This window comes from Sminthopsis crassicaudata, chromosome 5 (genome assembly GCF_048593235.1).
Source record: "Sminthopsis crassicaudata isolate SCR6 chromosome 5, ASM4859323v1, whole genome shotgun sequence".
Classification (NCBI taxonomy): domain Eukaryota; kingdom Metazoa; phylum Chordata; class Mammalia; order Dasyuromorphia; family Dasyuridae; genus Sminthopsis; species Sminthopsis crassicaudata.
Genome location: NC_133621.1, coordinates 23,884,814 through 23,901,002, shown reverse-complemented (window position 1 = coordinate 23,901,002; position 16,189 = coordinate 23,884,814). Strand labels below are relative to the sequence as shown.

The following is a 16,189-nucleotide window of genomic DNA, read 5'->3' as shown; positions in this document are numbered from 1 at the left end:
TTTACCATTAGAGAAAGAGACTGTTTAGTTCCTTTTGGGTATCTTTGCCTATAATTAGTGGCCTACTATTATGAATGTTCTAAAAACAGCCAAGCTTTAGATACATATCAGAGGATCCTAGAGGACCTTAGAAGGCCATCATGTCCAATTCTTTTATTTTTAAGATGAAGTAAGTCCTGGAGAGACTGAACAACTTGCCAAGGGTCACACCACTAGCAAGTGTTTCAGGAAACATTTGAACCCAGTTGTTCCTAACTCCATGGTCCAATGCCTTATCCACTTTGAGGCTGAAGTGACTTTTTACTCATAGCCCTTTAAAAAATTAAAAATATAACATTATTAAAACTGTTAAAAATTAACACTAAGTAGGACAAGGGATCTTATTACGAATACTTTTAAAGAAATGCAGTACAATTAAATACAATCTTTATATTTTCAGTTATACTTTTTTTCACCTTGGTTTTCTCCTAAGGATCTAGTAGGAATTTTTCCTTATTTCACTTCAAATCCTCGGGTTAGAGGTAGAACACTACATTAAAATGCCAGCAGACTGCTTTTGGTGGTCACTCCCATTACCTCTCCAATCCCCACCTTGGATCCCACTGAAGTCCCCTTTCCATTGCTCCAGACTCAGTTTCTTGCTTTCCTCTCTCTACAGTCCTTTATGAAGCCCAGAGACACAACTCCATTCTCCCCCTGCCATGACTGCCGGAGGCGATCCCTTCCTCTCCGAATCCCTCAGTCCCTTGTCCAACCGCAGCTACGTATTCAATCCCATCCTAATCTGTATGATGGCCGTTTGTGTCAAAGTCTTGCACACTTTTTGTGTGATCACTTAATGGTCACCTTCAGGGTCCCACCACCGCCTGCAGATGGTTCATACTTAGTACATTTGTGGAAACAAACTGAACATGACGCCTTTTTTCTTTCCTCACCAATGCATTTAATAGGCACCTAATGAAGGCTGACTGATCCACACCCTCCCTGAAACCCTCATTTCTTATCTTTCTTGGCAGGATCTTAGATGAATGAAGTCTTTTTTACAGACCTTTCTCTTTTTAAGAGTTCTAACAATATTTAACACAAACTAGCTTCTGGTGGGAAGTGTTTTCATAAAGAGCTTGCATCTTTTCACTTGAAAAATTACATTAAAAGCATGTAAACCAATTTTTTGAGTTTATAAAAGCTGGAAAATAGTCTCAACACAAACATAAAATCCATTTTCAAGTCTGGAATGGTATAGTTTTTGACTTTTATTTGTTAAATAAATTTTGCTGATATCTTTTGTTATTAGCTGCCTGTATTTTTCCCCTCCTAGAGAGCCTTCCCATCTAAGATTTTGTTTTAGAAGAGGAAAACTGTGCAAAAAAAAAAAAATCAATACCACAGCAACCAAAGAATCAAACAATATATGCAATGTTCCATATCTAATGACTCCTCATCTCTGTAAATGAGTGTACAGAAATATCGAAGTGCAACATTACATGCTTTCAAATATTTTTCATGGGTTCAATTATAAAATCTCAGTGGAAAATGCCCAATAATAAGAGTACAGGCAGCTTCCTGCTTTAAATAACTTCCAGGAACATTCCAGAGTCGCGGAGTCCCGGGTACCATCTTCCTTTTCCATGACACCTCTTGGACTGTGACATTAGATATAAAATTGCCGTGTGTGTGTGTGTGTGTGTGTGTGTGTGTGTGTATGCGCGTACACGCATGTGTGGGCAGATCAACTACAATTTGAAACAGAACACTTCTCCCCCAAGCCTAAACCAGCCCCTTTTTCCCACTTATAACATCACTGCTATTGCCTGACTGACTTACTGAACTTTTATATCAGACCCATCTTCAAAACCAGAGCAGCCAAAGAGCGTGGCAACATGGATGCTTCATTACGAACATTTCCTGGGTACTTTCTGAGGCCCAAATCTGAGACAACATCGTATAATATTGTCTTTATGTATCTGTACAATTAGCGTGCCTACCATAGGGAAGGAGCTGGATTTTCCCATGACTATTTAACTCTGAAAATGGATCAGCAGGGAAATCATGATACAATTTAGAGCATGAGACACCAGCCAACCACAAGCAGTATCTATCTATCAGATGCTCTAAATATAAAAACAGGCAAAGCTAAGCTAAAGAGAGACCTCCATTTTTAGATGATTTTAATGGGAATTTTTTTTTAAAGAAAGCCCTCTTGTCAGCAATCTAGATTCCTGCTCATTACAGAATTCAAATGCCACATGATACACTAGATGTCTTCAGTTTCTCATCTGTAAAATGGGCTGGAGGGAGGGAAGGTTGGACTAGAGAGCCCCTAAAATTCCATCTACCTTGAAATCTATGATGTTAAAGTCTCATCTTAGAGCTACTTACCACCAGGGTGATTCAGGACTTGCAGAGGTATAGAGAGATTGGAATATGAGGTAGAAGGACGGGAGGAGGGAAATGAAATCCTGGAGAAATAGTTCATTTTTGTCACTGCATGCTCAGCATCCAATAAAATGCCTACTGCTCAAAAGAAGTGACCGTGGATTGATTCCTTCACTGGAGAAATCTGACATGAAAATTGTGCCTGATTTTCATGACCCCATTTGCAGTGAAATGGTCTGTCATTTCCTTCTCCAGATCATTTTACAGATGAGGAAACTGAGGCAGGGTGAAGTGACTTGTCCAGAGTCACACAGCTAGTGAGTGTCTGAAGAGCAGATCTGAACTCACGAAGATGAGTCTTCCTGGCTCCAGGCCCTGCTTGAGCTAAGGCACTGGCTACCTACTACATTCCCTATTCTAATTCCAATTTGATTTTTGTTCTCCAACAATCCCAGGCTAAGTAGAAGGGTGGTTTTTTCTATTGATTTTTTTTTCTTTAAAAAGATTAATGAAGATAAAAAATCATATGGTTCTCTCTTTATTTTTATTCTTTAGTCTTTAAAGGAACTAAATCAATTGCTGAATACTGAGGATAGGATAAACTCGGCAATCTTCTTTTATCAAGATTTTAAGCATTTCACCCTCAATAAATCTTCAAGACTTTCAAAAATATTAGGCTTTCTTATCAGTTTTTGAGGACTACAACAAACATTTACCTTGAATATCTGATTATGAGAATATTTTTATTAAAATAAATTTCCTAAAAGAACAGATCATATTTCAAACTCTGAGTTGACTGTTTCCATTCTCACTACAAAAACTGCCTGATGCATGTAGTTTTCATTTACAAGTCAATCAATCAATGTGTAAATCATCAAGCACAGATTAAGTACCTACTATGTACTATGCACTGTACACTGCAGTCTCAAATCTTAAAAAAAAAAAAATAATAATATTCTGGATTTTTCACTTACATTCTGAATAAAAATTCAGAGCTGCTTTGTTATTTTTTAAACAATAATGAAACCATATATGATTTCATTTCATAAAAGAAAAAACTGAATTTTTTACAAGACTGATTAAGTTAGATTGTCAAACTAGCCTTTCTTTTAGAAAACATGAAGCTAAATTTTCTTTGAGGAAGAAAAATCATTATCCTTTACCATGCTTCTTTTAAGTTACAATTACAAACTTGCAGAAAATACATAATCCAATCATCTAGAAAGTACCCATACTGTTGTATTACTTGAACAATTTGCTGAATTTACATTTTTTCATAATTATTTTGTTTTCCAGCTCTACAACATATGAGAATATCCTGCAAGGCAATTCCAAAACTTTATAGACTTTATATTAGTTATTAGCCATTGATACTTTGGGAATTGATTTGCTCCACATGTCTAATCTTTTGAAACTGAAAGCCCTGTCATAAGAACTAGAGTTTCAATTTAAATAATCATTAGAATAATAAACTGAACTCGACTTGTCTGTTGTTGTTCAGTCATCTCAGTCATGATTTCATGGCCCTATTTGGGGTTTTCTTGGCAAAGATACTAGAGTGGTTTGCCATTCCTTTTCGAGCTCATTTTACAAACAAGGAAACTGAGGCAAACAAAGTTGCCATTTGTTTCTACAGGTATCCAAATCTGGTCTATATAAGAAGAAGACAGGTCAGTGTCTGTCATCCTACCAAACGCTGCCTGCTGGGGAACCAGGAATTTTACAAGTCAATTGGGACGGAGGCAATACAGAGGACAGTTAGTGGAAGTAATCTTTTCCATCCTAAGAACAGGTGATGTTCCTTCTTGTACGAATAGAAAGCTGCATTTAAACTAATAGGAGAGCTAAGAAAATCTAAGACTGGCGCTAAAAGAGGCCTCCAAGACCATCTCATCTTCTTTAACAGATGAGGAAACTAAATAGCTAAGTGTTGCAATAGATCAGCGCACTAGGCCTGAGTTCAAATCCAGCCTCAGCCAACTATAAGTTGCCTGACCTTAGAAAAATCATTTAATTTTGGTCCGCTTCAGCTTCTTCGTCTATAAAATGAATCTACCACTCAGAGGTGTTAAGACAAAAAAAAATTTTTTAATGCTTTTACAAACCTTAAAGTACTGTGAAAATATTAGCTATTTTTAATTTAAATGGTTATTTGACAAACATAGACTCCCAATTAAAAGGAACCTCAGAGATCATGTAATCTAACCCCTTCTTTTTACAGATAAGGAAACTGAGGCTTCAAAATGTCTCATCCAAGGTCCTTATCCAAAAACCTAATCCAGATTCATCTAAATATGAAATATTAAAGTCCATTTGTTCTTACAAAAATAAATAATGCAGCTGTGAAATTCTGGTCCTAAACTTTCCAACCATCTGTCGAAGTTAAACTCAGTATATCTGGCATGCTAATGAATGGCTAGCCTTAAGACTCTCCTTGGTTGGGCCTCTTCTCTGAGGACAAGCTTTCTGATCACTGGTGACAGGTGGAATGATCCACTGCTCACTCCCCTGCAGAGAGTCACCTTCTCTGACACAGAAAACGATTGTAAAGGGCAGTGTCCCCCCACAACAACAGATGGGGAGAAAATTCTACCCTGCTGCAGGGAGGCAAACTGGATTCAATTGACGCCGATTGAAAAAATCTTATCTCACGAACCACAAGCTTCATTCCAGCACACTCCCTTCTCTTTGAGGTGATCTAACAAGCAGATCTTTCTCCCCCTTTTAAAAATGGCGTTTGAATAGTGACGTTAATCTGGGAAAATGGCTTCTCACTTTTCTTAACCTCTTTCTCTTTCAGACTTTGTGAAACAAGAACTAGAGGCTCAGAATGGATTTCCTGGGATTTATCTTGATCCCGGGGACCTATCCTAGTGACAATAGAGCATCCTTGACCTTATCCATACAGTCAGGAAACTCTAGTTATGCATTATAACAGATGAAAGAATCAGTCTGATTCACCTTCACTCTCATAATGTGGGGGAAAGTTGGCTTTCTTCCTAATGGCCCCATTAGGAAATAAACAAGTAAAATGGGCAATCCCCAGTGAGCAGAAGTCCTAAGGCACTTAGAGTACTTTAATCTTATTTGTTATTTTTAATATTAGAATGGAATCAATCCCTCTTAAAGATTCAGGACTAATTCTTCCACTCCAGACTCTTCCCCATACAAAAATGAGCAAAGAAGGATTCTATGAAGTGCTCTTATTTAAATTACTCTGGAAAGAGAATTCCTGGAGGGGAAAAATAAACTCCAAAGGTTGGGGGGAAACATGACAGCCATTTTGGCTCTGGATTCTTTGCCTCTGACATGGGGCTTTGGATAGAGCAGATATTTAATAAATATCTGTTCATTTAAAACTTAATTTTAAAGGCAGAATTTGAAAATAAACCTCCCATTTTGGGGCTGACAATTCCACAGGCATAATCATTGTCTGCCTTGCCAGGACAGTAAAAGATTCCATCTTTGTGAGAAGCGAGTTCACAAAATGAACCTTGGGGATTTTCTCAGCAAGTCTTATTCAACTTAGGGCAATCAGATCTAGCAGTCAGAATGAACAATTCTATTATTGAGATGATAGGAGAGATGATAGAGATGGAGAAATGATAACAAATGACTTGGAAAAGTCCTCCTCTCACCACAATGGGAGTTTCTGGGCTTTCCATCATAGGAGACCATAGTCTGCAGCACACAGAGTGCTGGGCCTGGAGTCAGAAGGCCTATATTCAATTAAGCTTCAGCCACGTGTTGGCTATGTTATCTATGCTATCCCAGCTTCTGCCTCAGGTCCCTCAACTGTCAAATGAGGATTGCTAACAGCACCTCCAAATAAAATTATCACTCTCTGCATATGATATGATGATAAACTTAAGAGAATCCCAGAAAATCATCCAAAAACTTACTTAAAAAATTCACAGCTTTAGCAAAGTTCTGGATAAGCCCACACAAACCGTCTCCATCTCTATGCTACTGACAAATCACATTAGCAAGAGATAGAAAAAGAAATCCCATTTAAAATTATGTAGACAAAATAAAGTACTTATTAGTTTATCTGCCAAGACAAACCCAAGAACTATGAACACAATTACAAAACACTTCTCACACAAATAAAGTCAGGTTTAAACAATTTGAAAAATATCAATTATTCATGGCTAGGCCGAGCTAATATAATAAAAATGACTATTCTGCCTAAATTGGTTAACTTGTTCGATGCCAATCCAATCAAACTGCCAAACATTATTTTACTGATCTAGAAAAAATAATAACAAAATTCACCTGGAACAAAAGATCAAGAATATCAAGGGAATTAATGAATAAAATTACAAAGGATGGTGGCTTAACAGTACCAAACCTAAAACTGTATGTAAAGCAGCAATCGTTAAAACCATTTGGTACTGGCTAAGAAATAGAGTGGTGGATCAGTGGAATAGAATAGATACATAGGACATGATAATCAAAGCCTATAATGATCTAGTATTTGATAAAAACCCAAACTCCAGCTTCTAAAATAAGAACTCACTATTTGACAAAAATTTTTGGGAAAACTGGAAAATAATGTCAGAAACTTTGCATAGACCTACACTCACACCTTATACTAAAATAAGATTAAAATGGATACATGATTTGGATATAAAGGATAATACTATAAACAAGTTAGGAAAACAAGGGATAAATTATCTACCAGATCTTTGAACAAGGGAGGAATTTATGCCCAAAGAGGAACTAAGGAACAATATGAAAGGTAAAATGGAAACTTTGACTACATTAAATTAAAAAGGTTTTACAAAAACAAAACCAACATCAACAAAATTAAAATGGAAGTACAATGCTAAGAAAAAATCTTTACAGACAGTATTTCTGATAAAGATCTCATTTCTAAAAGAACTGTGTCAAATTTATAAGAATACAAATCATTCCCCAACTGATAAATGGTCAAAGGATATAAACAATTTTCAGATGATCAATTAAAGCTACCTATATTCGTATGAAAAAATGCTCTTAAATCACTATTGATTAGAGAAATGCAAATTAAAATAGCTCTGAGGTACTACCTCATACCTCTCAGATGGGTTAAGATGAGAGGAAAAGGACTCTGTTGGTGGAGTTGTGAAATGATCCCAACATTCTCGAGAGCAATCAAACTATGCCCAAAAGGCTATAAAATTGTGCATACCCTTTGACCCTAGAGTGCCATTATGGGGTCTGTAAACCAAGCAAATCATAAAAAAGGGAAAAGGACTCACATGTGTCAAAATGCTTGTGGCAGCTCTTTTTGTGGTAACAAAGAATCGGAAAATGAGTACAGGCCAATCAATTGGTATTATGGTATATGAAGGTAATGGAATGTGGAATATTGTTTAATAAAAAATGACAAACAAGCTGATTTTTAAAAGTCCTGGAAAGATTTATACAAACTGATGCTGAACCAAACGAGCAAATGAGCCAAGAATACATTGTACACAGTAACAGCAAGAATGTGCGATGATCAACTATTAAAGACTTCTCAGTGGTTCAGTGATCCAAAGCAATCCCAATAGACTTTGGATGGAAAATGCCATCTGCATCCAGAGAGAGAACTAAGGAGACTGAGTGCAAATCAACACAAGCTCTTTTTTCTGTTTTTGTCGTCCTCCCCCATGGTTTTTCCCTTTTGCTCCGATTTTTTCTCCCAACATGATTCATAAAGTAATGGGCGTAAAAAATAATTATTTGATTGATTTTTAAAAATGTAACAGCATCTCCCTCCCGGGGCCATTGGGAGGATCAGATGGGCTCTCTGTATGGTGCTTTAACACAGTGCCTGGCATAGAATAGGTGCCACATAAATGCTATTATTATCCATTATACTGGAAGCTCCTTGAGGGCTGGCAATGTTTTCTGCCTCTTTTTGAATTTTCAGTGCAAAACTATGCACAATACCCGGAATATAGTAGGTACTCAATGTGAGTGGCTGTGATAACAACCCAAATTCATCATCATAAACATGCCCTCTGAGCCAAATTGTCAGAGAAATGCTAAATAATGTGTCAGGATAAGAGATACAGTATTGAAGTCTGGGGTTCTTTTTAAATTACATATATAATCTATTATCATATGAAATCTCTTGGTAATCATGTCTATACTTTCCAAGCAGCTTTTTAGCATTGATGTGACGTTTATGTAGTGCCCTACAGCACAGCCAGAACAACATGTAAGAAACTTGACCTAATTCGGTGGCAAGTCAGTCAATTAAACGTTTATTAAGCTATCACTATGGGCCGGGCACTGTACTAAATGCTAAGCTACAAAGAATGGCGCAGGCCTCATAGCTAATCTCTGATTAGGCCCATAAACAAACTGACACCCCCCCCCACCCAGCAACACTTTTCTCTCTAGTCAGCATCCTTCTGAACGCTTTTCTCCTGGGTCTCCCTTTGCCCACAACTGGTGTCTGCTCAGGGAAAGCAAGCTAATCTTGTGCTAATTAAATATATAACCACATCATAATCATGACAAGGAATTTCATGCCCTGCCCTCTCCCTCCAAGTGTAGTTTTTGGTGGTTTATCCAACACCCAGCCAAAGCACTTCAGGGTTTGGACTCCTTAGGATTGGCCGTGCTAATTGGCTGTGCTATGGTTCTCTCTGCAGAGGGGGAATAGAGTAAGCGTGTCATCCACTGCACGTGTGGACAAAAGCCCATGGGAGTCAGCATTAAACTGTGTCCAAATCCAAGCTTTGTTTCTTACGAATGGTAGGCAATTCACCTGGTTTGGCCTGCAGTGTTCTCAGCTACAAAATGAAGAGATCTTGAAGGTCCCTTTGAACTTTAGTTAAACTTTTCAAGTTTCCACTATTCAATTCAATCCAGCAAATTCAATTTACCTGCTCCTACGTTCCACATAATGATGTAGTAGTAAAAAATAAGGTGTCTTACCTGGGGAGGCAAAACTAATACTCATGAAACAACAAGAAGACAAGTCAAGAATCAGCAGAGACTTACATGGGGAATTGCGGGGTACCATCTTTAAGTGCTAGGGTGCCTTCAATCTGGAGTCATGCTAGACACCCCAATGGCTACTATGAACTGTAGAGATTTCCATGCTCTAAAAATCTGACAGTGCTTACTGATGAAATATAAACCAGAAGCCTTTGCTCTTTGGAAAATGAATAGCAAGTATTTGCTTCAATATCCAACTTGAAAGAAGGTTTTTGGGGACTCCTCCGAGTTAAGTCAGGGTAATGGAAATATGAGCTGCACAGGCAAGGGTAATCACTCAGCTCATGCTTTAAATGCTTAATTTAGATCTGACCTTTTTCTGAACAAAAGACAAGTCTAAAAATAGGTTCTGCAGTATCTAATAAGAAAATATCATCATTAACAGCCGAGAATCACAGTTCCTATTTCTGTTTGAGAAAGAGAATACCAGAATCCCCTCCACCAGCCTGATGACTTGCCTAAATGATGTTGTCAATCTCAGGGAAACTAAGCAAGCCTCTTCCCTGTCCCAGATCGCAGGTCAATCAATGGGAAAGATGGATTTTTTTTTTTTTAGAAATACTAAAGCACTGGAGGCCAAATAAATGCTAATGTGTTTTACCTCTGACAACACTTATTGTCAGTAGAACAACAGATTCCAGCAAGGCCTCAGAACAACTTTATTATTGTTCTTTTTTATTGATGGAGCATGATTATTTAATCCCTGATGTGCTGATAGCTATTTATGGTTCTAGAGCTGTGAGGGATGTCAGAAGCTCATTTGACAGAGGAGGAAACAATCCCAGGGAATGATTCAAAGGTCATGTTAAGCATCGGCGAAGAGATTTTAACCCAATTCTTTCCCAAGCTCAAAGACAATGCCCCCTTCATACTTCTTCCCTACATCTGTCTTGCTCCTGGTTCTCTCCACACCAGAAGCATGCTACAAACGCCCATTGTTTGACAAATGGGGCTTTGCAGGCCATATAAAGATTTGCCAAGGAGTTTTAAAACCTCTTAAGCTTTTTCGTTTACAATACTAAGATGGAACTCAAGTTTTTTTCCTTGCAAAAAAAAAATTGCACAATTTAATTAATTAATTGCACACAGAAAGTCAAGGCTTCAAAGTTTCTGAATTATAGCATATAAATTAATTATCAGTTCAGTAAAGACTAATGAATTTATCCAAGACTGCTTTAGAATTAGAATTTAGAATTTAGAAGATGTATATATGTACAAAATAAATCAACCAGGCAAATACGTTGGCTTAAAGGAAGTTAGGCAGGGAGCCAAAGGGACATTCGATAAACTTCATCCTCTCTTCTACCTTGGCTTTTTGATAGGTTTCTATGGAGTAATCCGCTGAGGTGCATTTGCACCAGCCTTCTGGGTACTGAACACTATCATACTTATATTAACAGCTGCCATTTACATAGTGCTTTAAGGTATAAAAAGCTTGTGTATAAAATAATAATAATAATGACAAGAATTTAACAGGGTACCAAGGGCCCCATTCTCAATTTTTTTATAAATCTCTATGGAAAAATCATGGTGGAAAAGTTTAAGTCACATCTGAAGTAATTTAGTGGAGCACTGAATGCAGTACTGGTCTAATAACAGCGATTCTTTGTGCTCTGAGGTTTGCAAAGCTTTATGTTTACATGATCTCGTCTTAGTATCATAGCACTAAGGTAATTGCTATTATGACCTTATGCCTTTTACAGATGAACAAACTGAGGCCTAAAGTCAAACAGGCGCAGCCAGAGAGGGCAGAGGTGAGAATCTCAGCCTGTGTTGGGAGTTCAGTATTCTTTACCTGGAGTTAAAACCCACCCTCACAAATGAGCTGCAATCTGGAGAGGTGGTGACTTGCTCAGAGTTGTAGGCAGGCTTTCAGGGCTACTTCCACTTCGTTATGCTAGGGAGAGCCATGGGCAATTTCCACTACACTGTGCTATGTATGGCCTGGGAGCCAAAGCCAAAATCTCCCAGAGGAGGAAAGGACCGAGTTCAAATTCAGCTCAGCTGCTCACTATCAGTCAGCCCTCCCACACACTTGAGATTGTCAGCATCTCTCTTGTAAAATGAGCTCCTTGCTGCTCTACTGCTTTGAGTAGGACCTAGGATTCCAAAGGTGGAACAGTGTTGGGGCTCATCACGTACCGCATTTTGTTAGGATTACTAGGTGAGAACTCAGGTTGACTTGACAGTTCTCTGGCTCAGACCTGTAAAGGGAGTTTACACCTTAGGAATCCTAGAAGGAGCAAGCTCATTGGTTGAAGTGGTTCTTCCCAGAAGCCCTTGCATTATCCCATGCCCATTCTCTGGGAGGATAAAAGAGGACACCACTCCAGAGATAGGAGAGGTCTCTGCATTACATCTGGCTTGACGGGGCTCTCTGCAGGAAGGGAAGTCACTTCTCTGGACAAGAGTTAACAGCAACTGCCTGGAGACAACGGTTCTCTACAGGAAGAAGAATCTGTCCAAGAGATTTGAATAGACACAGCAGATCTCTTCCCAGAGAGCGATCCGGCAGCTTCTGGAGACAACAGCTCACTACAGTTCCCTAACATTCCTTCTAGCCTTCCTTCTGCAGTTCCCATCTTTCTTCCTTGGAGTTCCCTTGAGTTCCCTGAGTTCCCTTCCCTTCCCTCCAACCCCTCCCCTAGACAACAAGTAATCCAATATATGCAAACATGTGCAATTCTTCTATACATATTTCCCCATTTATCATGCTACACAAGAAAAATCAGATCAAAAAGGAAAAATAATGAGAAAGAAAATTCAATGCAAGTAATGGTGTCCTCTTTTATCCTCCCAGAGAATGGGCGTGGGATAATGCAAGGGCTTCTGGGAAGAACCACTTCAACCAATGAGCTTGCTCCTTCTAGGATTCCTAAGGTGTAAACTCCCTTTACAGGTCTGAGCCAGAGAACTATCAAGTCAACCTGAGTTCTCACCTTGTAATTGTCCAGACAACCTGATTTCTCACCTAGTAATCCTAACAGCATTTCATGTGGGAAAGTGCTAGAATGTCTTTATCCAGCCGGGGTGACATGGGTCCTTACGGATCCCTTACATTTGCTGCTGTTCAGTCACGTGTGACTCTGCGACCCCATTTGGTGTTTCCTTGGCAACAATACGGAGTATTTGCCATTTCCTCCTCCAGATCATTTTACAGATTAGGAAACTGAGGCAGACAGAAAGATGGCTTGCTCTGATTACACTGACTCCAGGTCATTATGCCTCCTAGCTGTCTAGACTAAATTACATGAATGAACTACTGGTTATTAGTATTAGGTCGAGTTAGGTAGAGATAAAAACACCTGGCAGAAGCCTGTTCCTGGGTTACTGGGGATCCAGTGGGCTAATAAGCATGTAAGGAAATGTAGAATGCTTCCTGTTTATCTTATTTTAACAATAAAAAAAATCAAAAGTGTAAATACATCCACTACAGACATACTGGAATCAGGATATTAAGAATAAAAAGGTTTTATGTCAATATACATATTGATGCTCATCATCAACTTTTAAAGTATTAAATTTAGCAAACATGCATTTATTAAGTACCTACTATGTGTGGTGCATTGTGTTTAAACATCAGGAATGTAAAGAAAAGTCCAAAAAAGATAGTCTCTGTCTAACTTTTAAAAAAAGAAATTATTTTTAAAGAAAATTAGAAATTAACATCGATTTTTGTGGAGGAAAAACTAAAGGGGGAAAAGCACTGTGTGAATCACTTCATAAATATCTCATTGCAGCATTAAGGATTATATAGTGGAAGAATTTGGGCCCTAAGGATGACAATGTTTGAGATGAGAATGATCCTAGATTATAAATGATTTGATTAAAGGCTCCAGAAAGGACGTTTTCTCATTTCATTGAAATAAGAATACTGTCTACTCTGACTAACAGCATATGTCTCACAAAAACAATCTGATGGTTCTGCTGCACATCAATTGGGCACAGAATTGTTGACTGCTTCTGTGTCAGTGTGCACAATAAATCTCTGGGCTAGCCTTCTCTCCCGCTCTCAAACCACAGCTGACGATCCGTCACCATCTGCTATCCCCCAGGTCCCGGCTCAGATTACTCCTCGGCTCCTCTCCCCCCACGTGGCCCACGAGGCCCATCAGTTACTGAGGATGATGGAGCCATCTTCACTACATTCCCCACGGCGGCACCCTAGTTCAGACACTCACCAGCTCTGCCTTGGGCAGCCAGATAGCTGGGTGGGGAGAGCACTGGGCTTTTAGGCCTGAAGGCGTGAGTTCAAATCTAGCCTCACGAGAGGTACTAGTTGTGACCCTGGACAAGTCACTTCATCTGTAAAATGGGGATAATCCCAGTCTCTGCTCACAAATGAAACTATCATTAGTATAATTTATAATTATAAAAGTGCTCAGCACAGCCAATGCCCGGCATATACCAAGTGCTCCACAGAGATCGGCCTCCAGGCTCTGAGCCCTCACCAATCCATCATGTAGGACACTGGCATATAGCAGGCTGCTTTTGCACCCTAGTGCACCATCTCTCACCTCTGAACCTTTGCACCAGCGGGGCCCCGGGCCTTCCTAGGCCTTTTACAAGCTTCCTTCCAAGTGCAGCCAAAGGCCACGTTTCCAAAGAAGTCTCATTCCCAAACACACACGCCTTGCTCCTTCCCAGCCTGTAATCAAAGAACTGTTCCGTCTGTTTTCTCTATACAACACGCCAAAGATCACACAAGCCGCAAGCTCCACGCAGGCGGGAACCATTTCATCTTTGTCTAAGAGCATACCCCAGCACTAACAGCCTTTGGTACACAGCAGATGCTTAATAAATGCTTGCTACATGACTAACTGAATTTCATCTCACCAGGTAAAGCTTAGTGATGAGGTTTTGTCTAGATCTCAAAACACTCAAACCACACAGTGATCAATGCGGCAACTTAGAGCACTATCCACTTATCTTATTGAGCTGTAACTAACCATAAAGATAGTCCCAAACAGAAATCAATTGCCCCACAACCTAGTCCTGTTATCAAGGTCTATACTCACATTTATAGCATCTTACATGGAACCACCTAAGTTTATTTTATTTTTCACTCCACTGAAGGGAATAAAAATGACAAATCTTGGGTAATATATCTATTATATATAACTTTATATATGTATAGGCTCCTATATACATGTCAAATGTTACAAATAAATATTTATATACATATATAAAATTTTATTTATATAATTGTTTATATATTCTACATATACAACATAATATACCTTTATTTATACATATGTAAGTTTACTTCTGTAAATCTGTTTACATATATATATATATATATATATATATTCCTAGTTTTGTTTATGTATAAATCATTTTATACATAGTGTGTATATACACACACACAAACACACATATATATATATATATATATATTAAAATTTATTTACTAATATAGTATCTACCTATTCACCAAAATAATGGAATTCAGACTTTGGATCCTAGATTCAAACTTTTAAGGTAGATCCATAGCTTTTGTAGTTAAACTAAAAGCTTTATTTTATTTTACAACTTTTTAGCATTATTTTGTGGCCCTTGTAAACAGAAGGAAACATTCTTATTCCCAAACCAAATTCTAGAACTATTGACAATATAGTATGTTTCATTCAAATTTTAAAGAGCCAGTGATGTCTATCAAAATAGGCGGGAAAAAAGACCTTTCATATGGCTTTTGTCACATCCACGCATGTTACTAGCATATGGTTAGCAGGTGTCCTTGAAAGTGTCAATAATTCAGCTGGTTAACATTTCCTCCCCTTAAATACCCCAAAGCAGAAATGAAAATTATGGAGAAATAGCCTATAATCTTTCCATCAAATAAGGGAACACAGAAAGCACTTGAATCCACTGAATCGCTGTACTCCTAAGGACGGACAAACATAATGGGTCTTCCCGCTGTTCCTATTCAAATGGCAACTCAAGGATCATTCAGATTCTTCTGGCCCAACTATCATTCTGTGTTCTCCTATTGTTTGCTCGACATCAAAATGATCTAATAAGTACTACCATGATCTTTCAGATTGCGAAGAATCACAGCTGGAAGGCTGTGCGACTGCCACCCTGTCACTAACGAGGCCTCTATTTTCTTAACGTGGGCCCTGAACATGAGTGATGGCACTTTCAGAAGCAGGTCAAGAGGCAGCAAAGCTGAAGAAATAAAAGGAGGAAATATATAAAACTGTAACACAATTGCCAATGAACTTGGAAGAGGCTTTAAAAACATTTTTACATATGTATGTGTATATATCATTTGATATAAATATAAATTACCTGGTCTTGGTCTTGATCCTATTCCTCCGGTGTATTCCCTGAGAAAAAGAATGAATATTTGTGAACATGACATTCTAAAGCAGGATAAGATTGAGTTCTACCAGATAAGAAACAGAAAATCTTGTCACACGTCAGAATCACTGACAAGTCGCATCATGCTAGTTCAGTGAGACATCTGAGACTCTGGAAAGAAGATGATCAGCCCAGGCTTTGGCCAACAATTTTAGGCCCTGCCACCAGTTCTGTGTCCCGGCTTCTGGTTGCTAAATAAATCCTTATTGTTCCAAGCCCCGGCCTAGCCCCAACTCTGCTGCAGCTACTGGCCATCTTCATCACATCCTTGCTTTTTGTTCTTGTCTCCAAGGCACTTAGCACAAAGTCAGTCACACAGGAAGCATATTCATTCATTTATTGGGGTAGGCAATGTGGAATTCTGTGAAAGTGAAGAAAACGCCCAAAGCCCTCGCCCCAAACATTATTCTGTCAGACATATAACCCAAGGAGGTCCATCAATTGTGGGCTAGCTAAACAAGCCATGGGCACA

General features: G+C 38.6%; 1 protein-coding gene across 4 annotated transcripts in view; it reads right to left on the bottom strand.

Annotated features, from left to right (window-relative positions):
• Positions 1-16,189, bottom strand: part of NEK10 (NIMA related kinase 10) — a 223,887-nt gene that overhangs the window by 32,721 nt on the left and 174,977 nt on the right. For 2 of the 4 annotated variants that reach the window (XM_074268058.1, XM_074268059.1), the window contains 2 exons: positions 15,646-15,683; positions 15,382-15,522 (listed from right to left, as the gene is read on the bottom strand). In XM_074268058.1, coding sequence (XP_074124159.1) covers positions 15,382-15,522; positions 15,646-15,683 — 179 coding nt within the window. The remainder of the gene's footprint in view (positions 1-15,381; positions 15,523-15,645; positions 15,684-16,189) is intronic. The other 2 variants (XM_074268060.1, XM_074268061.1) reach the window with 1 other exon arrangement.